Below are 27,719 nucleotides of genomic sequence, written 5' to 3' on the forward strand. Positions count from 1 at the left end.
CTAAGTGGCATGACCGGCATAGCCCAGACCCAGGAAAGGATTCAAAGGGCCCAACTGCCACCGGAGCCGCCAGAGCAGAACCAGAAAAGGGCCCTGCCAAACCCTCAGGGATCAAAGGTGGGCCAGAGGGACAGGACCAACCTAATATGAGGTGCATGACCTCACAGAATTCTTAACTGGGTGGGGGTCGCTCAGGCCCCCCGGAACCCTGTGAGGCATGGAGACGGCCCAGGCGCTGCTTCTGCCACAGAACCAGGCCTCACGATGACAATGACGATGCTCTCCCACCTCATCACTCGACGGACAAGGTGAAGTCGAAGATGTATTTGACTTCTTCTGTTGGTGGGACTTAACCAAATGATCTGACGACTTCGAGTGAGATGAAGATCTCTGACTCTGCAACCGCTCCCAGGACCTTCCACTCTACCAAGACCTTGATTGTCACAACACTGCATGTTGAGTCACCAAAAGCTTGAGGGATTGCTTGCACAAGGCCTTTGGGTATTTAGCGTGCAATCGGCTCAGGCCTTTGGGTTGTGGTGGCACCAGAGGCATACAAGATGCGGATCCATCACTGACATCAATCAGTGGTAGGCACCATAAGGCCTGAAGCCGACCTTCCATGATGACATCCCTGCCACACCAGGAGGAAAAACCTAAAAATATTTCGACAAAAAAAAAGAAATCAAAAAGTGTTTAGTCAAAAACCTTGCTAAGGGGTAGCTCTTTCTCCAGATATGTGGTGACTATTGCGAAAAGAACTGAAGTCAGCACCCATGGGTGGTGCCTATATCAGCAGCACACACATCAGTTCCAGCACAGATGACGCCACCTACCAGTGCACAGGGGTATTGCTCACGAACAATTTCTAGATCCAGTCTGACGCCTGGTGATAGTTCTAAGGTAAGGAAACTGCAGCTGGAAGTCTCTATCAGATAAAAAAATAATCATAGGAAACACAGTAGCAAGGTGAGAGTTACTGGGATATTTCTTTCCTCTGAATATACTAACAACGTACATTTAGATATCAGTGTCAAGGACTTTAACATTGGAACCTATCTCGTAAGCGTTTACACCCCCCCCCCAATTCGTCTTTTAGTTTGTATGGACTAAGTAAAGGGCTTTAAGATCCCATTAAGAGAAAGTTAATTTCTGTATGAGATATTTTACAAACATTTAAATGAAAAGATAATACAGCAACACATATCTCCCTCATGTACATCCTTTTTCGATACAAATGAAAAAAGCATAGGTATTTTATCATTTGAATATCATAATTTATTCGGCATCTATTTCAAACTGATTTTTTATTCTAAAAAACCAGAAACCTCAAAACTGCAAGCTGACACAGAGCACGAACAGTTTTACTCATGCTCTTACCTAGTAGAGGAATGGTCTTCATCACAGTAACCATCTGTTCACAACTGGTCTGGCTCTGGCAGCGACTGTGACTATAACGGCAGTAGCTGTGCATCCACTGGACCAACCAGTCTTCTCTAGTCTTACTCTCCCTATGCAGACTCTTCAAAATCTTCATTGAAACTGAAAAGTTGTTCTACACAGAAGGATAAAAACTCAGAAAACATTGTGGGCACTATTCTTCAAGCACATTATAACAATACAATTTACATGACTGTCAGGCAAACACACAATCAGTAATACATATAGGGAAATATCAACCACAGTGGTGTTTTCTTACAGTAACTGCAACACTGAATATATGCATCTCCGAGCCAAACTTTGGCATCTGAATATTTAACTGCACAGGGGTGGCAGGCAGCTTGTTAGTGACATCTCTATTTATGATTAGCAGAAACAGCTTTCGATTTGGAAATTAACACTGTGAGAAGCTGGGTTCTGGTTGTAGTACCCCCCCCCCCATTTTTTGCCTGGTCACAATGTGTCTAGACTTTAGTACACTAGGATCCTGCTAACCAGGAACCCAGTGTCTGTGCTCTGTCCTCTAAAAGGGACTTGGTAAGTGATTTCTTCACCGACAGTTGGCATACTGATGCACAAGTTTGAGTCCCCAGTATATGGTACTTAGGTACTGTAGGAGGCTGGCCTGGTTTGTAGTGGGTACCTTGGGTACTTACCCCTTACACCAGGTCCAGTTATCCCTTATTAGTGAAATAGTAGTGTTCTAACAGCTTAGGCTGATGGAGGTAGCTATAGCAGAGCAGCTTAGGAGACATGCAAAGCTCCTGCAATACCACTTATAGTTACACAGTACTTATAAACAAGTAAAGACAATACTCAGTGTTACCAAAAATAAAGGCATTTATTTGGGTTACACAGCACCACAAATATCTTAGCGGTAATACTCCTTCTGGAGTTAAGTATTATACACAATATATACAGTAGACACCAAAATAAAGTAATTAGACATAGGATAGTGCAAACAATAGGAAATGCTATAGAATTGAATGGGCGAACATAGGTCTAGGGGCAACACAAACTATATACTAAGAAAGTAGACTGCGAATCACGAATTCCCCCCTAGACACGTGTAGTGTGTGCAGAATCACTAGGAGAGTAAGACTAAAGTAAAGGTAAGTAAATTACCCCACCCCAGAGCCCAGAAAAGCAGGAGTAAAGTACTGCAAGTTTCCTTAGGACACACTACACCTCATAATTGGAATTAATGCAAGAACCAACCAAGTCTGCAAACAACAAAGGATTTCTGGACCTGAAGACCTGCAAAAGAAGGAGACCAAGTCCAGAAATCGAAAGAAGTTCCAGGAAGGACAGGAGCCCCTGCCAACCCAAAAGAGGGTGCAAAAGAAGAGTCCACAGTTGGTCGAAGACTGCAGAAATGCACCATAGGAAGATGCCAGCGGGTTCCTGTGAGATGCAAAGGATGTCCCACGTCGTGAAGTTGGATGCAGGCGAGTTTTGGCACTGGATTCCTCCAACAAGCCTTGTTTCCTGCAAAGTCATGTTTTGCATCAACTAGGCGCTACCTGGACCTAGGAGGGACCTGGGGGCCTCAACTCTGTGTGAGGAGGAAGAGGGGGCTCTCAGCACTTTAGAGAGCCCTCAGGACACCAGATAGCACCCACTGGAGTCCCTGGACACAGGGACAAAGGAGGTGCAAAATGTGGTTGGTGCAGCACTACAAAAGAAGGTCCCACGCCGCCGGAGAACAACTTAGCGAGTTGAGCGTTACAGGATAGAGTGCTGGGGACCTGGGCCAGGCTGTGCATGAAGGAATTTTGCAAGTAGTGCACAGAGGCTTCAGGAAGTGAAGACGACGTGGTGCACAGGGGTACTGTCGTTCTGGGGAAAGGCAAGGTCTTACCTCCTCCAAATTGCGACAGCAGGACCTCAGGACAGTCTGTGTCAATGGGGTCGACCCTCTGTGTTCCAAGGAGCACGCTCGTCGCTGTGAAAGGAGTCCAAGAGTACCGGTCATCGACTTAGAAGGTGCCTGCGTGAGCAGGGGAGGGACTCCGTGACCCAACGGGAGACTTCTTCGGTCCTTCTGGTGCAGGGTGAAGACAGGAAGTCCTCAGAGTGTGCACACAGTGCAAACTGTTGCAGTTGCTGGCTGGAGCTGAAGTTGCAGAAGAAAAGTATCTCTTGTGGATACCTTGTTGCTGTTACAGCGGTTCCTGGAGCAGGCTGTGGTTGATCTGAGGTCAGAGGATGATAAAGTAGTTGCAGAGGATTCCTGAAGGAAACTAACAAGCAGAATCTGAAGAGAGCCCACACAAGAGACCCTAAATAGCCTTGAGAGGGGGATTGGCTACCTTATCAGGTGTGGACCTATTAGGTGGGATCTCTGAGCCACCTGCTTGCACTGGCCACTCAGAGGCCTCCAGGGTGCCCCAACACTTTGCAAAGCAAGATGGCTGACGTCTGGGACACACTGGAGGAGCTCTGGGCACCACCCCTGGGGTGGTGATGGACAGGGGAGTAATCACTCCCCTTTCCTTTGTCCAGTTTCACACCAGAGCAGGGGACAAGGGGTCCCTGAACCGGTGTAGGCTGGCTTATGTAAGGAGGGCACCATCTGTGCCCTTCAAAGCATTTTCAGGGGCTGGGGGAGGCTACACCTCCCCAGCCTGTAACACCTATTTCCAAAGGGAGAGGCTATAACACCCTGCTCCCAAAGTAAATGCTGCCTTCCTGGGACTGAGATGCTTAGACCCCAGGAGGGCAGAACCCTGTCTGTGAGGTGGCAGCAGCTGTAGCTGCAGTGCAAGCCTCAGAGAGCTAGTTTGGCAGTACTGGGGGTCCATAGTGAAGCCCCCAGGATGCATGGAATTGGCTCCCCAATACCATATTTGGAATGTGGGGACAAGTCGATGATCTTAGACACCTTACATAGCCATATTCGAAGTTACCATTGTGAAGCTACATATAGGTGTTGACCTATATGTAGTGCACTCGTGTAATGGCGTCCCCGCACTCACAAAGTCCCGGGAAATGGCCCTGGACTATGTGGGGGCACCTCTGCTAGTGCAAGGGTGCCCTCACACTTAGTAACTTTGCACCTAACCTTCAGCAAGTGAAGGTTAGACATATAGGTGACTTATACGTTACTTAAGTGACGTGAAAATGGCTGTGAAATAACGTGTGCGTTATTTCATGCACGCTGCAATGGCAGGTCTGTGGAAGGGTTTGTCTGAGCTCCTTATGGGTGGCAAAAGAAATGCTGCAGCCCATAAGGATCTCCTGGAACCCCAATGCCCTGAGTACCTAGGTTCCATATACTAGGGACTTATAAGGGGGAGGTCCTGTGTGCCAATTGAAATTGGTAAATGAAGTCACTAGCCTATAGTGACAAATTTAAAAGCAGAGAGCATAAGCACCGAGGTTCTCATTAGCAGAGCCTCAGTGACACAGTCAAGCACTATACAGACACACACACATTAGGCCATAAACTACGAGCACTGGGGTCCTGACCAGCAGGATCCCAGTGAGAAAGGCAAAAACATACTGACATACAGGTAAAATTGGGGGTAACATGCCAAGAAAGATGGTACTTTCCTACAGGTACACAGGGCACTGGCACACCAGGGGTCTCCCATGGGCTGCGGAGATTTTAATTTGAGCAATACCCTTGCACTTCGGTATGTATCGTTGGTCGACTCCGCGTGCGTCGTAGTCACTGTGATGACGTCGGGAGTAGTACATAGGCCCCATCTCAGCGCAGTGACGTCAGTTTCTTTTAACGCCTTTCCACAACAAAGCACAGAGCCGATAAGAACACTGAGATTGGTGCGCCAGAGCTAAGGACCCGAAAGGGGGAATCCCTGTCCCTAGAAATCAGTTCGCAAGCGGGGACGATGGGTGGGTGGTAAGGAATCTGCAACTAGAATATGTCTCTACCAGATATTTTGTTACCGAAGGTAAGTAAGTTGTACATCTGATAGAGACTTCGAGTTGCAGATTCCTTACCTTAGAATAGATATCCAAGCAATGCCATCCTCAGTGGTGGGCTGCGAACCAAGATCATACTAGGAAGTCCTGTAGGACCGAACGACCAAAGTAGCCGTCCTGACTGTCCAGACAGCAGTGTTTAGCAAATGTGTGCAGGGACGCCCACATAGCTGCCTGGCAGATAAGCAGAACAGAAACTCCACATGCTAATGCAGTGGAAGCAGCAGTTGCTCCGGTGGAATGAGCACGTAAGCCCTCAGGAGGTTGCTTCTTGGCCAAAGCGTAGCACAATTTGATGCAAAGAAGCACCCATCGAAAGATGGTACGCTTTTGCACCGCCTTCCCTTTTTTCGCACCCACATACCCAACGAAGAGTTGATCGTCCACCCGGAAATCTTTAGTACAATTGAGGTAGAACGCCAATGCTCTTTTTGGGTCCAGACAGTAGTCTCTCTCTCCTCCTCAAGGGAAGGATGTGGGGGTGCGTAGAAAGTAGGCAGAGTGATGGACTGGCCTACATGTAAAGGTGTGACCACCTTAGGAAGGAAGGAAGCCTTAGTGCACAACACTACTTTGTCAGGATGCACAAACAAGTATGGAGGTTTTGAGGAAAGGGCCTGAAGCTCACTCACCCTGCGAGCAGAGATGATAGCAACAACAAACACAGTTTTGAAGGTGAGGAGCCGCAGGGGACAATTATGCATTGGCTCAAAGGGAGTACACATCAAATAAGTAAGTACAAGACTGAGGTCCATCTGAGGCATGATAAATGGAATGGGAGGAAATAAATGGGTGAGTCCTTTTAGGAATCTACTCACAATAGTTTTAAAGAGTGAGGGTTGATCAGGTAGCCGTAAAAAGGCCGAAATTGCAGATAAATACCCTTTAAAGGTGCCCAAAGCAGAGTCCTGCTGGGCCAAAGAAAGAATAAACAGAAGAACCTCGGATAGAGGGGCAGAAAGGGGATCAACAGAATTGCTGGTACACCATGTCACAAATTTATTCCAACGACAGGCGTATATAGTTTCTGTTGATGGACGCCTGGCAGCCAAGATAACATCGCACACTTCGGGTGGAAGTTCACAAGCAGTCATCTGTCGCTGCTTAATCTCTACGCATGAAGGTGGAGGTTGGACAGGTTGAGGTGAAGAACCGTCCCCTGATGCTGCGACAGAAGATCCGCCCGCAGAGGCAGTCTGAGTGGAGGATCGATGGACATGCTCAATAGCTCTGGATACCATACTCTCCGTGCCCAATCCGAAACCACCAAGATGAATTGGGCCTGGTCGTTCCTGATCTTCTTAAGAACTCTGGGCAGAAGAGGTATAGGCGGTAAGACGGCCGGAGTTCCACTCGAGACGAAAAGCTTCTCTGAGCGAGTGCCGCCTTGGAAACTCCAATTGCCAAAACAGCTGACATTGCGCGTTCTCTGCGGAGGCGAACAGATCTAACCAAGGCTCTCCCCACTGCTGAAACATACCCTGCGCCAACTCCGGATGGAGACGCCATTCGTAATCGACGGCTGAGTTTGTCCGCTCTGGCGTTGAGGGAATGCAGCAGATGTTGAACCATCAGGGTAATGCCCTGAAGTTCCAGCCATCTCCAGAAGCATAGTGCCTCCTGACAAAGGGTCCAGGACCCTCCTCCGCCCTGTTTGTTGCAGGACCACATGGCAGTAGAATTGTCCGTGAACACCTGCACCACTTTCCCTTTGAGAGAAGGAAGGAATGCTTTCAATGCAAGCCTGATCGATGAGAGCTCCAGAAGAATGATATGGAGCCCAGACTCCGGCAGAGACCATCGCCCTCTGATCTCCGCCTCTCCCATGTGGCCGCCACAACCCAGAAGTGACGCATCTGTCACTATAGAGAGATCTGGTTGGGGAAGGGAGAGGGATCTGCTGTGGACCCAATGCGGATTCGAAAGCCACCACTGCAGGTCTTTCGCAGTCCCCTCCGACATCTGGACCATGTCAGAGAGATTCCCCTGATGCTGCACCCACTGGAACTTCAGGTCCCACTGCAGAGCCCGCATATGCCATCTGGCATGTGTTACTAGTAGGATGCAGGAGGTTATGAGGCCCAGCAGCCTCAGTCAGTCTCACCGAAACCGAAGACTGAGGCCGAAAAATCAGAATCATAGCCTGAATGTCTTGGACTCGCCTTTCAGGAGGATAAGCCCAAAACTGCACTTTGTCTAGAACAGCTCTGATGAAAGGGAGTGTCTGAAAGGGAGTCAGGTGTGACTTCAGCACGTTTATGAACCCCATCGTGTGCAGGAGGTTCGCCGTAGTCTTAAGATGGGAGAAAACTTTTTGGGGTGAGTCCGCCTTCAACATCCAGTCGCTGAGGTAGGGGAAGACTGAGAGCCCTAACCTGCGCAAATGAGCTGCAACCACTGCCATCACTTTCGTGAACACCCGAGGAGTGCTGGTAAGGCCGAAGGGGAGCACGGTAAGTGCTTGTGACCTAGTACGAATCGTAGGTAATGTCTGTGGGCAGGAAGGATGCGGATGTGGAATTAAGCATCCTGTAAGTACAACGCTACCATCCAGTCTCCTGGGTCCAAGGCAGACAGAACATGAGCCAGGGTGAGCATTTTGAATTTCTCCTTCTTGAGGAACTAGTTTAGGTCCTGAAGGTCTAGGATAGGACATAAGCCCTTGTCCTTTTTGGGTATCAGAAAGTAGCGGGAATAACAACCACCACCTACTTCGGGCACAGGGACTTTTTCTATTGCTCCCTTGGCCAAGAGAGTTGCGACCCTGGCGGAGAAGCGCCAAATGATCCTCTAGAAGGTGACTGAAGGATGGAGGCATGTTTGGTGGAGCAGATTTGAAAGGGAGGGAGTAGCCCTTTCGAACTATCTGCAAAACCCTCCTGTCCGTGGTGATGTTTTCCCAGTGGGGCAGGTGATGGCGAAACCTGCCACCAACTGCACGGGAGTGAGGGGACGGACTAGGAGAGTTTGGAGGCTGCAGTGGGGGCAGAGGTGGACTGGGCAGACCTCTGGGTCCCTGTCTCACGGCCACGTGGGATTCCGCGTCCCCCGCCACACAGAGGCTGTAAAGCATGGGCGGCATGGAGGCTGGATGGAGGGCGCAATAGGGAGCCCCTTCAATGGCCACAAAAGCAAAAGGGTCAAAAAGCGGACAGGGGGGCGAGGGGCAGGGGAAAGACCAAGGGACCGAGCCATAGCCTGGGAATCCTTGACTCTCTCCAAGTCAGAGTCCACTTTGTCTCCGAAGGGGCATGAGCCATCAAAGGGCATGTCCATGAGTGACTGTTGGACAAGCCCCGAAAAACCAGAAGTACGCAACCAGGCGTAGCGCCGTAAGGCCACCGTAGTAGCAACCGATCTGCCAGGAGTGTTGGTCGAGTCCAGCCCACAATGGATTGTGAACTTTGCCGCATCTCTCCCATCGTTCACAGCTTGGGAGACAATAGCACGGGCCTCCTCCGGTATCTGTGGCAGGACTTGCGCAACCGTATCCCAAAAATGTGGGAATAGTGGCCCAAAAGGCATGCGATGTTCACAGACCGCAGCGCGAGACTCGAGGAAGAAAATAACTTCTTGCCAAACTGTTCCAGCCTTTTGGATTCCCTATCTGGGGGTGCGGAAGGGAATGCGCCTGAAGAAGAGGAAGCCTGGATAACAAGATTCTCAGGCGTGGGGTGTTGTAGGAGGCTGGCATGACTTATAGTGGGTACCTGGTGGTACTTACAACTTGTGCCAGGTCCAGTTATCCCTTATTAGTAGATTAGAGGTGTTCTAGCAGCTTAGGCTGATAGAGGTAGCTAAAGCAGAGCAGCTTAGGCTGAACTAGGAGACATGCAAAGCTCCTACTATACCACTTATATCATATAGGTACTATATCATAAGAATCATAATACTCAGAGTTACTAAAAATAAAGGTACTTTATTTTAGTGACAATGTGCCAAAAATATCTCAGACGATATACTCCCTTAGGAGGTAAGTAAAATACACAAAATGTACACACAAACCAAAAACAGTTAGAAAAATAGTGCAAACAATGTAGGATACAATAGGATGCAATAGGCCTAGGGGCAACACAAACCATACACTCTGAAAGTAGAATGTGAACCACAAATGGACCCCTAGGCTAGTGTAGTGTGTAGAGGGTTGCTGGGAGTGTAAGAAAACACTAAGGGTGTCCAAGATACCCCATCCCAAGACCCTGAAAAGTAGGAGTAAAGAGATACTACTTCACCAGAAACACACTAAACTCGTGATAGAGGATTCTGCAAAGACCACAACAGACTGCAAAGCACTGAAGACAGATTCCTGCACCTGAGGACCTGCAAGAGAAGGGGACCAAGTCCAGGAGTCGTGAAAGTGTCCAGTAGGGGGGCAGGAGCCCACTAAATCTCGGATAAAGGTGCAAAAGGGCTGACTCCGTATGGAAGAAGCTAAAGATTCTGCAACAACAAAAGGTGCTAGGAACTTCTCCTTTGTGCAGAAGATGTCCCACGGAGTGCCGGAGGATGCAGAGTTGTTTCTATGGAGAAAGACCGCAAACAAGCCTTTCTAGCTGCAAAGGTCACAGTTGAAGAAAAAGGGTTCTGCCCGGGCCCAGGAAGGACCAGGATGTTGCCACTTGGGAGGGGACATAAAGGGGGCACTCAGCAACACAGAGTCCACGCGCAAGAAGACAGCACCCACAGAAGTCCTTGAACACGGGTTCAAGAAGACTGAGCACGGCGGTTGTCTCAACACTACAAAGGAGGGTCTCCCACGAAGCCAGAGGTCAACTCGGAGTTGAGCAATGCAGGACGGAGTGCTGGGGACCTGGGCTAGTCTGTGCATGAAGGATTCCTTGCAAAAGTGCACAAAAGCCCTAGCAGCTGCAGTTCATGCAGTACAGAGGATTAATGTCTGGCGTGGGGAGGCGAGGACTTACCTCCACCAAATTTGGACATAAGGACTACTGGACTGTCGTGTCACTTGGATCCAACTCCTGTGTTCCAGGGACCATGCTCGTCAAGATGAGAGGGGAACCAGAGGACCGGTGATGCAGAAGTTTGGTGCCTGCGTTAGCAGGGGGAATATTTAGTCGACCCACGGGAGATTTATTCTTGGCTTCCAGTGCAGGGTAAAGGCAGACACCCCTCAGAGCGTGCACCACCAGGAAACAGTTGAGAAAGTCGGCAGGATTAGGCACTACAATGTTGCTGGTAGACGTTTTGTTACTTTGTTGCAGTTTTGCAGGTGTCCTGGCACAGTCAGCGGTCAATCCTTGGCAGAAGTCGAAGAGGGAGATGCAGAGGAACTCTGGTGAGCTCCTGCATTCGTTATCTGAAGAGGAATCCACAGGAGAGACCCTAAATAGCCCTCAGAGGAGGATTGGCCACCTAACCATGTAAAAGCCTATCAGAACATGGCCCCAGACACTGTTCTGCCCTCCTGCTGCTGAGCCTAAATTGGACAGGGGAAGGCTGAACAAAGAATTTCCTATAGGACAAAGGTGTGACTAACTCTTCTTTAGATAGAGGTGTCTATGTGCAAAGGTGAACATCAGACTCCTTTGAAGGGCACATCTGGTGCCCTCTTTGTATAAACAGGTTTGCACCAGTGCAAAAACCCCAGTTCCCGCTCTGGGGTGAAACCACACAAGGGACAGGGTTCCCTTAGAGGTTGATAGTGGCAATAATAGATAATAATGATGCTCTATTTGTGGTAGTGTAGTCGAGCAGTAGGCTAATCGGAGGGTAGTGTTAAGCATTTGTTGTACACACAGGCAATAAATGGCAACACACACTCAGACTTAACTCCAGGCCAATATGTTTTTATATAGAAAAATATTATTTTCTTAATTTATTTTAGAACCACAAGATTCAGAATTCAAGTAAGTACATAAATTGTAAGGTACTTGGCATTGGTAAATGTAGAACTTTTCAAGAAAAAAACTGTAAGATACACAGTTTTTGCAAAAATGGCAATAAGCTATTTTAAAAGTGGACACTGCAAAAAATCAACAGGTCCTGGGGGAGGTAAGTACAAGTTACTTTAGCAGGTAAGTAAACCACTTACAAGTTCAGTCTCCGGGGCATAGCAGACCACAGTTGGGGGTTCAAGTCAACCCCAAACACCCAGCACCAGCAACACAGGGCCGGTCAGGTACAGAGGTAAAAGTAGGGCCCAAATAACATAGGTGCCTATGGAGACAAGGGGTGCTCCGGTTCCAGTCTGCTAGCAGGTAAGTACCTGCTTCCTCGGGGAGAAGACCAGGGGCGTTTGGTAGACTACCGGGGGGGGTCCCAAACAGGCACACAAAATACACCCTCAGCGGCACAGGGCTGGCCGGGTGCAGTGTGCAAATTAGGTGTCGGGTTTTGAATAGAAATCAATGGAGGGACCTGGAGGTCACTTTGGAGATGCAGGCAGGCACAGGGGGGCTTCTCGGGCCAACCACAGGCTGGGTAACAATGAGGTCCGCCTGCTGGTCACTCCTGCACTGGTAGTTGGTTCCTCTTGGGCCTGTGGGCTGAGGGTGCAGTGCTTCTTCTAGGTGTCGGGTTCTTTGTTACCGGGCAGTCGAGCTCAGGGGGAACCTCTGGATTCTCTCTGCAGGGAGGTCGTCTCAGGGTGTCCACATCATGGGGGTCCTCACTGCAGCGTTGGCTTCTCTGGACACAAACCGGGGGCGTTGGGTGCAGAGTGTTGGGGACTCATGCTTCTGGAGTGAGGCTGGAGTCCCTTTAAAGATGGTTTCTTCTTTGTTGTTTAGACAGAACCGCTGTCCATGGGAGTTTCTTGGTACTTTGGGTTACAGGGCAGTCCTCGGAGTCTGCAGAGGTGGCTGGTCCCGCTGGATGAGTTGCTGTTCCAGGTTCTTTGAGTCTGGAGACAGGCTAGTAGGGCTGGGGCCAAGTCAGTTGTTGTCTCCATCTTCTCCGCTGGGCTTTCAGGTCAGCAGTCCTTGTTCAGGTCATCAGGAAATCTGTTTTTCTGGGTTTAGGGTTGCCCGTTAATACTAAATTTAGGGGTGTGTATAGGGCTGGAGGGCAGTAGCCAATGGCTACTGTCCCTAAGGGTGGCTATACCCTCCTTGTGCCTCCTTCCTTGGGGGGTGGGGGGCACATCCCTAATCCTATTGGGGGAAATCCTCCAAAGCAAGATAGAGGATTTTCTAAGGAAGGGGTCACCTCAGCTCAGGACACTTAGGGGGCTGTCCTGGCTGGAGGGTGACTCCTCCTTGTTTTTCTCATTATCTCGTCCAGACTTGCTGCCAAACATGGGGATTGTGTTCGGGGGCGGGCATCTCCACTAGCTGGAGTGCCCTGGTGCCCTGTAACACCAGGCTTGAGCCTTTGAGGCTCAACGCCAGGTGTTACAGCTCCTGCAGGGGGGAGGTGTGAAGCACCTCCACCCAGGACAGGCTTTGTTCCTGGTGACAGAGTGCAAAAAGGCACTCACCCCTTTGTGGCCAGAAACCTGTCTGGATGTGGCAGGCTAGCAGAAACTGGTCAGCCTAGCATTAGTAGTTGGACTGGCATGCAGGGGGCATCTCTAAGATGCCCTCTGTGTGCACTTCTCAATAAATCCCACACTGGCATCAGTGTGGATTTATTGTGCTGAGAAGTTTGATACCAAACTTCCCAGTATTCAGTGTAGCCATTATGGAACTGTGGAGTTCGTGTCTGACAAACTCCCAGACCATATACTCTTTATGGCTACCCTCCACCTACAATGTCTAGGAATTGGCTTAGACACTGTAGGGGCATAGTGCTATGCCCTCACCTGTGGTATAGTGCACCTTGCCTTAGGGCTGTAAGGCATGTTAGAGGGGTGACTTACCTATGCCACAGTCAGTGGGGTGTGGGCATGGCACCCTGAGGGAAGTGCCATGTCGACTTTTTCTCCCCACCAGCACACACAAGCTATGAGGCAGTGTGTATGTGCTGAGTGAGGGGTCCCCAGGGTGGCATAATACATGCTGCAGCCCTTAAAGACCTTCCCTGGCCACAGGGCCCTTGGTACCAGGGGTACCATTTAGAAGGGACTTATCTGTGTGCCCAGGCTGTGCCAATTGTGGAGACAAAGGTACAGTTTTAGGGAAAGAACACTGGCGCTGTGGCCTGGTTAGAAGGGTCCCAGCACACTTTCAATCAAAAAGTTAGGGGGTAACCTTGCCAACAGGGGCATTTTCCTACAGTGCGTCACTGCAATAAGTGTTGAAACCCCTTCCTGGGTCACTTAAGGGTTCCCCTGAGGGTGGGTCCCTAGATTAATCTGCAAATCTTCAGGAACCATCTGCAAGTCTCCTCTGCAAAACACTTCTGCAACCTGGGCACCAGAACCGCTGCTGTTCTCCGGGAACCAAGAGCAAACTTGTAGTAAACAGTAAGAGGGCTACTGCTGCAACTTAGCTTCAACTTTCTCTAAAGACTTCTGCAACCACATGGCTGTGGGCGTGCACCCTGCAGAGTCACTAGGACTTTGCCTGCACTTAGAAAAGCACAAAGGAATCTCCCTTGAAGTGAAGCAGACACTCCCCTGCATCCACAGGCACCTCAATGACAATGACCGGCTTGTGGATCCTGCTGTCCCACAGACTCTCCAATGCTCTGCAATACAGGTGGTGGTTTGATGGCTCTTCAGAAGTCTGACCTATCTTTCTTGCAACTGGAAATTTGAGGTCCCTCGTTGGAGCTGCTTGGTTGGAACCCCCGTGCACCACGTCTGCTTGTCGTAGCCAAGGTTTGTTTGTTCTTCAGTACGAAGACCTCCTAGCTCCAAGAAGACCCAGCCTCCAACACTCTCCAGCTCCTAGAATGACAGTCACCCTGCAACTCCTGTGATGTGGGTATCCCTCTTTGCTGTGCTGCTGAGGCCTTCCTATGACTCCATTCCTGCTTCCGGAGGGTCCTGCTGGGGGGCTCTCCAACTATTCCTGCTGGCTCTCCTGATTGCAGAAGGCTGGCCCTGACCTACCTGCCACGGTTGGGTAGAGGAAATTACCTTCTTGCTGGCATGATTACCTCCACTTTTTGCCTGTTGTCATTATGTTTTGACTGTGTTCACTAGGACCCTGCTATCCAGGACCCCAGTGACTATGCTCTGTCCCTTAAAACATCATTGCTTGGACCAGACACACCCTGTATTTGGCATACTGGTACCCCCTTGTAAGTTCCTTGTATATGGTACCCAGGGCACTGGGTACCAGGAGTCCCTCATGGGCTGCAGCATGTATTATGCCACCCATGGGGAGCCCATGCAGAGTTTATTTGCAGGCCTGCCATTACAGCCTGCGTGAAAGGGTGCATGCACCCTTTTCACTACAGGTTACTGCACCAGTTCACTGTAAGTCACCCCTATGGTAGGCCCTCCTAGCCCAGAGGGCAGGGTGCAAGTACCCGTGTGTGAGGGCACCCCTGCATGAGCAGAGGTGCCCCCACAAACTCCAGCTCCATTTTCATGGACTTCTTGAGTGCGGAGGACGCCATTTTACACGTGTACTGGACATAGGTCACTATCTATGTCCAGCTACATAATGGTAACTCCGAACCTAAGCATGTTGGATATCAAATATGTCAGAATCATACCCCAATACTGTTGCCAGTATTGAAAGTATGATTCCATGCACTCTGTGGTCTCATTAGAGGACCCTGAGCATTGAGCCTACCAGCTTTCTGGGGTTTTCTGGGAAGCCCAAGCTGCTGCCATCCCTCAGGCAGGTTTCTGCTCTCCTGATGCTTGAGTACCTCAAGCCCATGGAAGGCAGAACAAAGGATTTCCTTTGAGAGAGGGGGAGTAACTCCCTCTTCCTTTAGAAATAGGTGTTACATGGCTTGGGAAGGGTAGCGCTCCCCTAAGCCACTGGTATGCTTTGAAGGGCACATTTGGTGCCCTAATTGCATAAACCAGCCTGCACTGGTTCAGGGACCAGCAGTCCCTTCTCTAGTGCGAAACTGGACAATGGAAAGGGGAGTGACCACTCCCCTGTCCATCACCACCCCAAGGGGTGGTGCTCAGAGCTCCTCCAGAGGGTCCTTTGATTCTGCCATCTTGAATCCAAGATAGGCAGAGACCTCTGGAAGCATCTGAGTGGCCAGGCTAGGCAGATGACTTCAGAGCCCCCTCATGATAGGTGGTCACCTGGCTAGGCGACCAATCTCCCTTCCAGGGCTATTTAGATCCATCTTGAGTGGGTCTTCAGATTCGACAAGCAAGACTCCAGCAGGATTCCTCTGCATCGTACACTTCAACTTCTGGCCATAGGAACTGCAACTGGACCCTCCAGAAACCGACAATCTGCATCCACGACGAAGACTCTGCTTGCAACATTGTTTCCACAGCTCCTTCCAGCTTCTGCAACATTTCCCCGGCGGTGCATCCTCGGAGGGTGGCAAGTCTTCAGTCTGCATGAGAAGGAAGAAGGAATCTCCCTTGGAGTGAAGGAGTCACTCGCCTGCATCTGCAGGCACCAACTGCAATGACAACTGGCTGCATGGATCGCCTCTCATCCTGAGCTGTGTGGATCCTGTATCACATGTGGTGGTCTGGAGTGCTCCCCTTGGTCTTCTCTGCCAGATGTCCATCTTCGGTGAAGGTAAGCCCTTGCCTTCTCATGCAGGACAGTACCCCTATGCACCACATCTCTTGCAGCTACCAGGGCTTGTTGGCATCTCCTCTGAGGGATCTTCAGGCTTCGTGTAGCCCCAGGACTCTTCCCTGCCACGCACAGCCTTCTGTGTGCTTCTTCTGCGGCGTGGGACCCTTCTTCAGTTGTGCTGCATGGGCTCCTCTGCAACTCCTGGGTCCTTTTCTAATGGGTCTCCTGTAGGGGCTGCCTCTTCTTTTGGGGACTCTCTCCACCTCTGAGAGTCCCCTGGGACTCTCCTCCCCATGGGTTGAAGTCCTCCTGGACCTTGCTGGTCTCCAGCAGCTCCACTTTTCGTCTACCTCGACTCTTGCCTTTGCCAAGGCTTGTTAGTGGCTTTTCCACACCACACATAGATTGCAATCTTCCATCCAGTGTGGGACGTCGACTGCATCCTCCAGGAACTCTTCACCTACTCCAGGGCTGTACTGCTGACCATCTTCATCCTACCATCGACCAACTCCTGCAACCACAGACAGGTAGGTAGTGGCTCCTGCCACCACTGGATACTTCTGCGACTTCTGGACTAGGTCCCCTTCTTTTTCAAGTATTCTTCTTCAGGAATCCACTGCTAGTTTCCTGCAGTCGTCTGGGTGGTGCATTATTCAGCTTTTCAGTCCTTTTGGTTGTTTGGGGAAAATCCAGTAACTTACTCCTTTCTTCCTTGTTGCTGGGGGGCACTACAGCACTTACCTTTTGGGGTTCCTAGTTCTTCCAGCTCCCCTCTACACATTCCACTTACCTGGGTAGGGGTCCTGCATTCGCATTCTATTTTTTTAGTATATAATTTGGGCTCCCAAGGGTCACCGTTGTCTATAACTATTGCACTGTTTTCTACTGCTATTTTTGCCTATTTCTGATTACTAGTGTACATATCTAGTGTGTTACTTACCTCCTATTGGAGGGATGCTGTGAGAAAGTAGCCTCTTTCTAGCATGGTTACCCCCATTTTTGGCCCGTTTGTCAGTGTGTTTTAACTGTGTCACTGGGATCCTGCTACCCAGGGCCCCAGTGCTCATGGTTTGTGGCCTACTTGCCAGTCTGTTTCACTGTTTTTGTCAGTATGCTTAACTGTGTCACTGGAGTTCTGCTAACCAGAACTCCATTGCTTATGCTCTCTCTGGCTCCAAATATGTACTTACATACTGGTAACCCAGTATTTCACTCCAAATTGGCATACTAGATCCCCCTTGTATATGGTACATAGGCACCCAGGGCATTAGGGTTCCAGGGGATCCTTATGGGCTTCAGCATTTCTTTTGCCACCCATAAGCAGCCCATACAAAGGCTTCTAAAAGACTTCCATTGCAGCCTGTGTGAAATAGTGCATGCACTTTTTCACAGCCATTTTCACTGCACCAGGCCACTTATAAGTCACCTATATGTCAGGTTTTCAGACCCTGAAGGCTGGGTTCAAAGTACCTATGTGTATGAGGGCACCCCTGCACTACTCGAGGCGCCCCCACGTTGTCCGGGCCCATTTTCCCGGACTTCTTGAGTGCGGGGACACCATTTTAAGTGTGCACTCTACATAGGTCAATACCTATCTTACAACTGGGAATTGTACCCAAATATTGATTCCAGTATTGGTTGTACAATTCCATGCACTCTGGGGGATGCACAGTGGACCCCCAGTACTGCCATACCAGCATACCAGGGTTTCACTGCAGCACCAGTTGCTGCCACCTCACAGACAGGCTTCTGCCCTCCTGGGGTCTGAGCAGCTCAATCCCAGGAAGGCAGAACAATGCATTTCCTTTAGGAGAGGGGTGTTACACTCTGTCCCCTTGGAAATAGGTGTTACAGGCATGGGAAGGGTATTCTCCCAGAGCTTCTGGAAATGCTTTGAAGGGCACAGATGGTGCCCTCCTTGCATAATCTAGTCTACACCGGTTCACGAACCCACAGTCCCTGCTATGGCACGAAACCTGGACAAAGGAAAGGGGAGTGACCTCTCCCCTGTCCATCACCACCCCAGGGGTGGTGCCCAGAGCTCCTCCAGAGTGTCCCTGGGTTCTGCAATCTTGTTTTCAGGATGGTCAGGGAACTCTGGGAGCATCTGAGTGGCCGGTGCCAGCAGGTGACGTCAGAGAACCCTCCTAATAGGTGCTTACCTGGTTAGGCGATCAATCCCCTTTTCAGGGCTATTTAAGGTGGGGGACCTTAGATTCGGATTGCAAGACTCCAGCAGAAATCCTCTGCATCCTTTACTTCATCTTTTTTTTTTTTTTTTTTTTTACTTTTCTTTTATTGTTAATAACACAATATGATACAGAGTCAGTGGGATCATGGTCCCGTCAATCGGGAGTAATTACACATCAGTGATATTAGGAAACCGAAGAAGAAGAAAGAGAAAGAGAAAAAAAAAAGACTCGTAAGGCACAAACAAGGTAGCAGTCATAACATAAAAACTTGAGGTATAGTTCACTTCCAACATATTTTAGGCTATGTGGGGGGGTTTAAAGAGGGTAAAGATATGAGGGTAAAGGGTAGGTTGTACCTGTTCAGACAAAAGGACCGGGGAGTGCCACCCTGGGAAGCGAGGGATGTTGCTGCACGGATAATGGGTGTTGCAGCTCATGTCAACTCTGTGATCAGTATCAGTTGGGACCAGGTGACTAGCTGACTACATGGGGAAAAGAATCTACCATGGAGGTCTGTTTGGAGCGTTGCTGGAAGGCGACGTTCTGACTCTAGTGGGTGTTTTAGAAAGGGACCTGGGGATAAGGGGCGAGAGGGAGAGGGAAAGAGAATGAGAGAGGATAGAGAGTAAGAGAGAGGAAAAAGGAGAAAAGAAGAAGAAACAGTAGGAAAAGGGAGAGGGAGAAGGGGAAGAAGAGGAAAGAAAAGAAAGTGGGAGAGGAGAAAAGAATAGAAAAGAGAGGAAGAGAAGGGGAGATAAGGAGGGGGAGAGGGGGGAAAATACAGAGGGAGGGGGAGGTACGGGAGCGAGAGGGAGAGTGGGGAAGAGACGCATGTGGGGGAGGGGAGGGAGAGGGAAGGGAGAAGGGAACAGTGGTGGTTCCGGGTAGGGCACTATTGCCCCCTTGTGAGGAAGGGAGCCCATACCTGTAGGAATAATTGAGCTTGGTCTTGTAAGTTATAGATGATCCGTTCATGCATAGCAGTGCGGATCATGGCTGTAATCCATTCCTCCGGGCTTGGGGGGGTTTCTGACCGCCAGTGTCTGAGTATGCAAATTTTGGCAGTAGCTAACGCTGTGTGGAACAGTCGCTTGTGTGGTCTAGGGAGGTCTGGTAGGGAGGTCGTATCTTGCAGAAGTATAAGGGCAGGAGGCAGTGGTGACGGAAGTGACATTACTTCAGCCAGAGTGGAGCTCACAGCATCCCAGAGTGGTTTTACTGTTGTACAGTTTACTAAGCTATGTATCAGGTCACAGGATGTTTCTGGACATCGCCAGCAGTTTGCATGCGGGAGGAGTCCGGTCCTATGCAGTTTCGCTGGGGACCAGTGCCATTCATGTAAGATTTTAAAGAGGCAGAATTTCAAGCGTGCTTCCCGGGTGCCTCTGTCTAGTGCCTCTAGGGTAGCTTCCCAATCGTCTGGGTCTAGATCCTGCTGCAGCCTGGTTTGCCACCGTAGACGTAGTTTGTCCATTAGCGGTTGGGAGTAAAGCCGTCGAATAATAGAGATCATATAGACCCGACATTACTCCCTTGCATTGTCCCCATTGCTGCAGGTAAGCCACTATCGGTGAGGGCAGGGATCCCCGCTGTGGAGGTGTATTCCCTTGGGAGAGACAGTGCTTGAGTTGCATGTATCTCCATTCCTGGTTCGGGTGTAGGCCGAACTCCTCCCGTAGCTTGGGGAATGGTTTGAGCACATCGTTCTCCAGAACCTGTGAGAGGGTAAGGATGCCTGCCTGTTTCCATTGCGGCCAATGGAGTACCTCGCCACCTATGCGTAGGCCACTGTTGTGCCACAGGGGCGCTTGGGCATGTATAAGGGGGTGGACCCCAAACAGCCGGTGGGCCCTTTGCCAGGATGCCCTGGTCGCCGCCAGGATAGGATTCACGGAGTTAGTGGCTGGGAGGTCTGCACGGTAGGGTCCACCGAGTCCTTCGTTCGCAGTCAGGAGTCGTTTTTCCACTGCTATCCACAAGGGGGGATCTGGTATATTCGACAGTGTATTGGATAACTGAGACATTTGGAGGGCTAAAGAGTAGTGTTCCACTGATGGGAGTCCCATTCCCCCGTCTATGCGGCGGGCCAAAAGCTTGGCTGGTGATAGCCGCGGTCGCATAGTGCCCCACACGAATGATCTAATTAGTGCATCAATGCCTCTTAGTGTGGAGAGGGGCACTTGTAAGGGCAGGAGACCTAGGATATAGGTGAAACGGGGTACCGTCACCATTCTAACCGCTTGTACTCTGCCCCACATGGAAAGGCCTAACTGGGTCCATTTCGCAAAGTCCAGTTTCGTCCGCGTGATGAGAGGATCAATGTTGTCCGCAACCATGTGTGCCAGTCCAGAGTTAACGAGCACTCCTAGGTATTTAAGGCGTTTTGGCGTCCACCGGAATGGGTAGCCTAGGAGTGCCGCTTTTGTGGTTACTCGCGATAGCGGAAGTGCCTCACTTTTGTCCCAGTTAATACGGTATCCCGATAGGGCTGCGAAGTCCTCGATTACCTCTAATAGGGCCGGAATGGATCTTTCCAGGTCCGTGAGTGTTAAGAGGATATCGTCAGCATAGAGTATATCTTGGAGGTGCCTTCAGGTAGTGGTAGGCCGGTTATGGAGGGGGAGGACCGGATGGCTGCCGCCAAGGGCTCCATCGCCAAAAGGAACAGGAGAGGTGAAAGGGGGCACCCCTGCCGTGTACCCCTTCGGATAGGGAAAGGGTCTGAGAGGAAGCCTCCGCAGTTGACTCTGGCCGCGGGTTGGTCATAGAGCAGTCGTACCATGGAGATAAATTTGTTGCCTAGGCCAAATCTCTCTAAGGCTGCAAATAGGTAGGGCCATTCTATGCGGTCGAACGCTTTTTCGGCGTCTAAGGACAGGGCCAGCGCCGACTCCGGGGAGTCTCTGGCCGCCCATAAGGTATGGCATAGGGTTCGTAGGTGGTTCCTAGACGTGCGGCCCGGTACAAACCCCACCTGTGTATAGTGTTACGTAGTCTGTTTGCCAGGACGCTTGCTAGAATTTTGATGTCCCCGTTTAGTAGAGAGATGGGTCGGTAGCTGCTGCATAATAAAGGATCTCTCCCAGGCTTCGGTATGACAGCTATTGTGGCATTGTTGGATATGGCCCCTAATGTCTGTGTTTCGCAGGCTTCATTGAGGGCTTCGCATAGGATATCAATCGCCTCTGCCCCTACCCATTTGTAAAATTCTGCAGGATATCCATCCTCTCCGGAGGATTTGTGGTACGGGAGGTCAGAGATGACTTTATCTATCTCCTGTCTGCTTATTTCCCCTTCTAATAGGCTACGGCCCTCGTTTGTTAGGGAGGGGAGGTCTAGCTTCTTTAAAAAGGTGGTAGCTTGCGCTAGGTTAGTCGTGGTTTCCGGCGTGTAAAGGTGTCTATAAAATTGGGCAAATTCGTTTGCAATGGCCTGCGGGTGAGTCAGTATGTCCCCGGAGGGAGAGCGAATGGCTGGGATGGCTAGGGCGGCAGCTCTTTGACGGAGTTGGGCTGCGAGCAGTCGTCCCGCCTTCTCACCCTGTTCATAGTGTCTCCCTTGGAGTCTCTGTAATGCGAATTCGGCCTGGGTGGTGTATAACTCATTAAGGGCCATTTGTGCTTGCTCTAAACTTCGGCGGCCTGGAAGGGAGGGATGTGCCGTGTATTGTCTGGTTAGTCGGCGTATGTTGAGTTCCAGAGCCGCTTGTTGCTCTTTTCTGTCTTTGTTCGCTATCGCCGCATCCCGCATGAGCTGTCCCTGTATCGAGGCTTTGGCTGCAGCCCACATAGTTCGACTCGAATCAACTGTACCAAGGTTGTCTTGGGCGAAAGTGGTCGCATGGTCCTGTAGCTGCAATTTACCTTGGGGGGATCGATATCGATGGATTGCTAATCTCCAGGATTTACGGCCCGGGGATACCAGGCCTAAGCGGATGGCTATAAGGACTGGGGAGTGGTCTGATAGGCCTCTCTCCAGTATATCGTCCTCCACGGTGTGGGCCATAAGATTGTGGGATAGGAGAAAGTAATCGATCCGTGATTGGGTACCGTGCACCGGCGAGAGAAAGGTAAATTCTCTGTCCGTTGGGTGAGTCAGCCTCCAGTGGTCAACCAAACCGTTATCTGCGAGGATATCAGACTGGATGGCCCTGTCTGCGTTGTTACTCGTGTCTAGAGGCCCTGTCCTGTCCAGTGCTGCGTCCCTTGCTAGGTTCCAGTCTCCTCCTATAACGTAACGGGATGCCCCTATCTCGGTTAGAAGTCGATTGAGCTGGAGAAAGAAGAGGCGTTTGGGACCTGTTGGTGCATAAACAGATCCCACACACAATGTTGAGTCCCCTATTTTCAGTTTGGTAAATATGTATCGGCCCTTGGGGTCTGTCCACGATTTGACGACCGTGAAAGGGAGGGTTTTGCGTAAGAGGATCGCCACCCCGCTTTTTCTTGGGACATTCTCCGTATCTGGTGAGGGTGGAGTGCAACTAAACAAGACGGTTCCCACCCAGTCACGTCGTAATCTATCAGATTCAAGACTGTCTAGGTGTGTCTCTTGCAATAAGGCAATATCTGCCTGCTTAGAATTAAGGTAGGATAGGACTTTCTTCCGTTTGATAAAGTGGGTAAGGCCGCTTACGTTCCATGATATCACCCTGAGGGGAACCACCGGTGCTCCCATCTGGTTGAGTATCCTTGTTTCCTGTGTCCCCCCACCCGGGGGTATGAGCTCGGGGGAGTGGGGTGGATTCCGTGAACTGAAGAGGATGTCGGGGAGAGGGAAGGGAGGGGAATGGTAGGTGGCGGGCGCGTTGGATACGAAGAGGAGTTGAAAAGAGAATAAAGAGAAGACAGTGGGGGGAGAAGAAATAAAAAATAAAAAATAAAAAAAAGAAGGTAAAGAGGGGGAGACCGGGATACAAATCCTGAAGTGACGAACTTTGACCGGCGGGTCTAAAACCTAGGCCGAATGAGCTTCGATGCCCGGCCAGCAGGCCTCCACGTGGGTGCATCCAATTATGTCGGGGGGGGGTGGAATGTGTTTGTGACCAGAGGATGGGGGGAGGACGCATGTTGGCCGCGTCCCTTTGCGGGGGGGGATGGAGGAAGCGCGAGGAAAGGACAGGGGCAAGTATTGTTGTTACTAAGGTCGCTTCCCCTTGGTTATTCTGAGGAGTTGTGGCATGTATATGCTCTGGGACTTGGCATCTGTGGTCTGTTCTGCTTTGCACCAACGCCCATCATTATGTCACTATTGCGTTTGTTAGTAGATCGGGGTCTAGAGCTCAAAACCCAGTTCAGAATCGTTTTGCCCCAGCCCTGCCAGGGCAAGCCAGTAGTGTGCAAGGGTATTGCGTCAGTTCCCATATTTTCCAGAGGACGTTATGGGTCCTGATTCTAGATGGGAGAAGTGATAAGGGACATGGAAAGTGTTACCCGGCATGAAAGGGAGGGACATTGAGAAACAAAAGTAAAGGTAATCGGGGGCCAACAAAACTATCACACAATCCGAACAGTCTGAGCAGTCCGAGGCGGTTAAAGCCTTCTTGGGGGGGGGGGGCGGTTCTCCGTGGTTCCATGTTTAAGGAGTGTACATTAAAGTAGAGTACTCATCATGTCTCTATGTCTGGGCTTTTTCATCAAAGTTCCAATGTTTCCTGCAACGTTTCTATGGCAGTCTGTGGTTGTAGATATCGAGGGCTTGTAGGAAAACTGTGTCCATGTTGGTTTCAGGTATTAGGCACCTAGGGTTTCAAAGGGGATCGGAACTTGTCTCTGTCCGGCAGTTGTGTGTGCATCGCCACCGCCTGTAGGACTTGGCCCCTGTCATCAAAACATTTTGTTAACCTCTCCAGGTCTCTGCCCCTGGTTTGGGGGTCTGTAGTAGGTCTTCCGTCGGTGTCCAGAGCAATTTCCGATTGGCCAATTCCCCTGGTTTGGTTCTGTGTGTCTTGGGGGGGTTGGGTTGTTAATTCCATGGATTGTGTCGGATCATGCAGCCCCTCTAGGAATGACTTCAAATCCTCTGGGTCATAGAAGGTTCGTGACTCTCCGTTCTTAGTTATCCACATCCTGGCTGGCTCGAAGAGGCCGAATTTAACGTCCAGATGGCGAAGGCGAGGGCGGAAGGAGAGAAAGGCTCTTCTTCGATCTGCTGTTTCTTTGGAGAAGTCTGCTGAAAGGCGGATTTCGAGGGGACCGAGCCGGAGTGGGCCTTGCCTTCGGGACAGCTGTAGCAATTGGCGGACCTGCCCGTGCCGGAGGAAGCAGGCTATGATTGGACGAGGACGATCTTGTCCGTTTTGTCTCTTGAGACCAAGTCTATGCGCTCTTTGAAATTCCAGAGGGGGGTCAAATGTTACGTCGGCTAGTTTGGGAAGCGTGTCTCGCAGGTAAGAGAGGATATCTGTACCCTCAATGCCTTCCGGAAATCCGAGGAAGCGGATGTTGTTTCTGCGGCTTCGGTCCTCAAGGTCGGTTAACTTGCTGCGAAGATACAAGAGTTCCTGATCTCTGTCAGTCTGTGAGACCACTTGACTTTCCACGGCCGCTACTCGATGGTCCAGTCCGGAGATTTGTGACTGGAAGCCTGCTATTTCCAAGCGCATGGATCTCGTTTCCGCTGTTAATGCTGACATGGCAGTGTCCATACCTTCCAGTTTGCGGCCTACTGCCGATATCTCCTGCAGTATACGATCCGTTGATGCTCCTTGAGTATTGTCTGACATGGTGTCGTGTGAGGGGGCGGAGAGGCTGCGGGAGCAGGATATTTCTGTTGACGCAGGGCTTCAGAGAAGAGTAGTTGGCGAGCGGGTTTACACGGTGCTTTACCCGCCGTCTTGCCTCTGGGCATTGCAGGTTTCTCCCTGCAGGTGGGGATCCAAGGGGGTGCCTGTCCGTGTCTCAATGAGGGCGATCAGCGTGGGCAGAAGAGGAGAGAGGGTGGCAGGTGGGGTTCAGAGTTCTCTCTAAATGGCCTCCTGGGGGGGCTGTCGTTGGTGTATATGTACGAGGGGAAGGATCACGATGTTGGCTCTATAGTGTTCAGCGTCACGCAGGGCTGTTCCGTGGAGAGAGGGGTTGTTTTGGAGCCAAGCCGAGGTCCGATGTTACTCCTGGCCCTCTTTGCTCTTCATGCCTCGTCAGTTCCTGTTAGTGTGGTATTGCGTCTTTTGTTGTTATGTTTGTGTTGATTGTTTTCCTTTCTCTTTTTTCCTTTTCTCCTCTTTTTTTTTGTTTTCTTACTCTTTGCCCCCTCTTGTGCTTGCCCCTCTTTTTATTAGGTAGTTTGCTCCTTTACTCTTTGCCTTCTCCTCTTCCTTTCGTCTTCCTCCTCTCTCCGCTCGTTGTTATATTCCCCTCTCTCTCTCCCCACTCCCGGCCCCTCTCACACTCATCCACCACCCTCCTCTCCGTACGTCTCTCATCCTCTCTGACTCACCAGCTCGGCTCTCACCTCTCCAACCTCTCCGGGGCCTCTGTCATTTCTCAGGGGGTCTTCTCTGGAGCAGGTAAGGCTGGGAGGGTGGGGGTAGCCGTCCGTTGCGCTCCGCTGGTGGTGAGGCCTCTTGTCGCCGATCCCGTCACCCCCGGCAGAAAGGGGGAGGGTGGAGAGGCACTGGGAGACGCGTCGTTGTTGTTCCGGGCCCTGATGGTGGTCGGCTCCGTTCTCCCCCTTCGGCAGCTATCGATCAGGAGGGAGGGAGGGGTCAGGCGGCGTCCGGCCTGTTGCCGGCTCCAGGAGCCGCAGTTGAGCCGCTGTCAACGCGCGGGCAGGGACGAAGGACGCGCTCTCTCCCACTTCAGGCTTCAGCGAGGGACGCGTCTCTCCATGTCGGGGTGATTCCACACTCGAGGCCGCGGCTCAGGGGCCTGCCGTAGGCCTCAGGCCTCCTCCCCTCGCTCCGTTCGGCGCCTCCGAGGAGGGCGCTCCCCCCACGTCACGGACGTCGGTCGTTCACTGTCTCCAACTCCTACGTCGCCCCCCGCTGCGTTCGGGGGTCCCGTCGAGCACCCCCAGCGCCGCCGCCACGTGGCCCGCCGCTGTGCGGAGCTCGGCTCTCAGGCGGCCATCATGGATCGCGGCCAGACCACGCCCCCCCTTTACTTCATCTTGTACCAATGGATCAACCGCTGACTGCTCCAGGAACTCTACAAAACTGCAACAAAGAAGCTAAGACGACGTCTGCAACACTGTATCTTCAGCTCCTGCCAGCAACTGCAACAGATTTCAGGTTGTGCATCCTCCGAGGACCGCCTGTTTTCAGCCTGAACCAGAAGAACTGAAGGAATCTCCTGTGGAATGACAGAGTCACTTCCCTGCTTCAGCAGGCACCTCTCTGCAGCAATGACCGGTGGCTTTGGTACCCTCTCCCGACGACAGGAGTGGATCCAGCAACACGGGTGGTGGACTAAAGTGACTCTGACAGTCCCAACGTCCAGCTGTCCAAATTTGGTGGAGGTAAGAGCTTGCCTCCACACGCAAGACAGTACCCCGTGCACCATGTGACTTCCAGTGGCTAAGGCTTGTGTGTGACCTTCCAAGAAGTTCTTCTTGCACAGCACAGCTTAGGCCCCCAGGACACCATCCTGCGACGCACAGCTTCCTGAGTGGTTCTCCAGCAGCGTGGGCCTCCATTTACACCTTCTTTGTCCTTGTGCTGTGAGTCTCCTGTGCGTGCTGGCTGGTCTTCTGAGGGTTCTCTGAGTTGCTGAGGGCCACCTCTGTCCCCCCCCCCCTCCTGGATAGAGGCCACCAGGTCCCTCCTGGTCCCAGGCAGCACCATTTTCCGCTAACCACGAGCCTTGCATGTGGATAACTGGACCTTGTATAAGGTATAAGTACCTTAGGTACCCACTACAAATCAGGCCAGCCTCCTACAGTTGCCTATCTAGTTCTTTTTTGGTAATTCTGTCACTAAAATAAAGTACATTTATTTTTGAAACACTGAGTGTTTTCTTTCATGTGTGTAAGTGCTGTGTGTCTACAGTGGTGTTGCCCAAGCTTTGCATGTCTCCTAGATAAGCCTTGGCTGCTCATCCACAGCTACCTCCAGAAAGCCTGGCTTCTTGACACTGCCTACACTACACTAATAGGGGATACTTGAACTTGATATAAGGTGGTAGCACTTCAGGTACCCGCCACACACCAGACCAGCTTCGTAAGGCGTGATCAGCTCTGTGATTGGGGATGGGTTGGTGTCTTGTCATGCTACCCAGGCGACTAACTGGCCGGCCTTATCTCCTTCCCTATGGACTTGGCATGTGCTCTGAAATGAAAGCGTCAATACGCTCTAAGAGTTGTGTGTATGCGGTTTTCGCAGCTGTTAACTGTGGGACCTTCTCTGGGTCATGACCTGCTGCTTTGCTCAACTGGGCGATGTGCTTCCTGGCCGATATTATTTCCTCATCTAGGGTTCCACATACTCCCACCACCTGTTGTATGGAGTGACCTTGCACTACCAGCTTGAAAGCGTCCCACTCTACCAACCTCGTGGAGGTGGTGGTGTGGTTCTAGGCAAAGTAGCGTCAGATGTGGGTGCCTAGCTCTTTACGAAGGAGCTGGT

At 51.0% G+C, this 27,719-nt stretch overlaps 1 protein-coding gene across 2 annotated transcripts in view; it reads right to left on the minus strand.

Annotated features, from left to right (window-relative positions):
• The window catches only part of PRKDC (protein kinase, DNA-activated, catalytic subunit), a 2,139,921-nt gene that overhangs the window by 510,546 nt on the left and 1,601,656 nt on the right, over window positions 1–27,719 (minus strand). For both annotated transcript variants that reach the window (XM_069220133.1, XM_069220131.1), the window contains one exon: window positions 1,381–1,555. In XM_069220133.1, the coding sequence (XP_069076234.1) occupies window positions 1,381–1,555 (175 nt within the window). The remainder of the gene's footprint in view (window positions 1–1,380; window positions 1,556–27,719) is intronic.

This window comes from Pleurodeles waltl, chromosome 2_2, assembly GCF_031143425.1.
Source record: "Pleurodeles waltl isolate 20211129_DDA chromosome 2_2, aPleWal1.hap1.20221129, whole genome shotgun sequence".
In the NCBI taxonomy this organism is placed as follows: Eukaryota; Metazoa; Chordata; class Amphibia; order Caudata; family Salamandridae; genus Pleurodeles; species Pleurodeles waltl.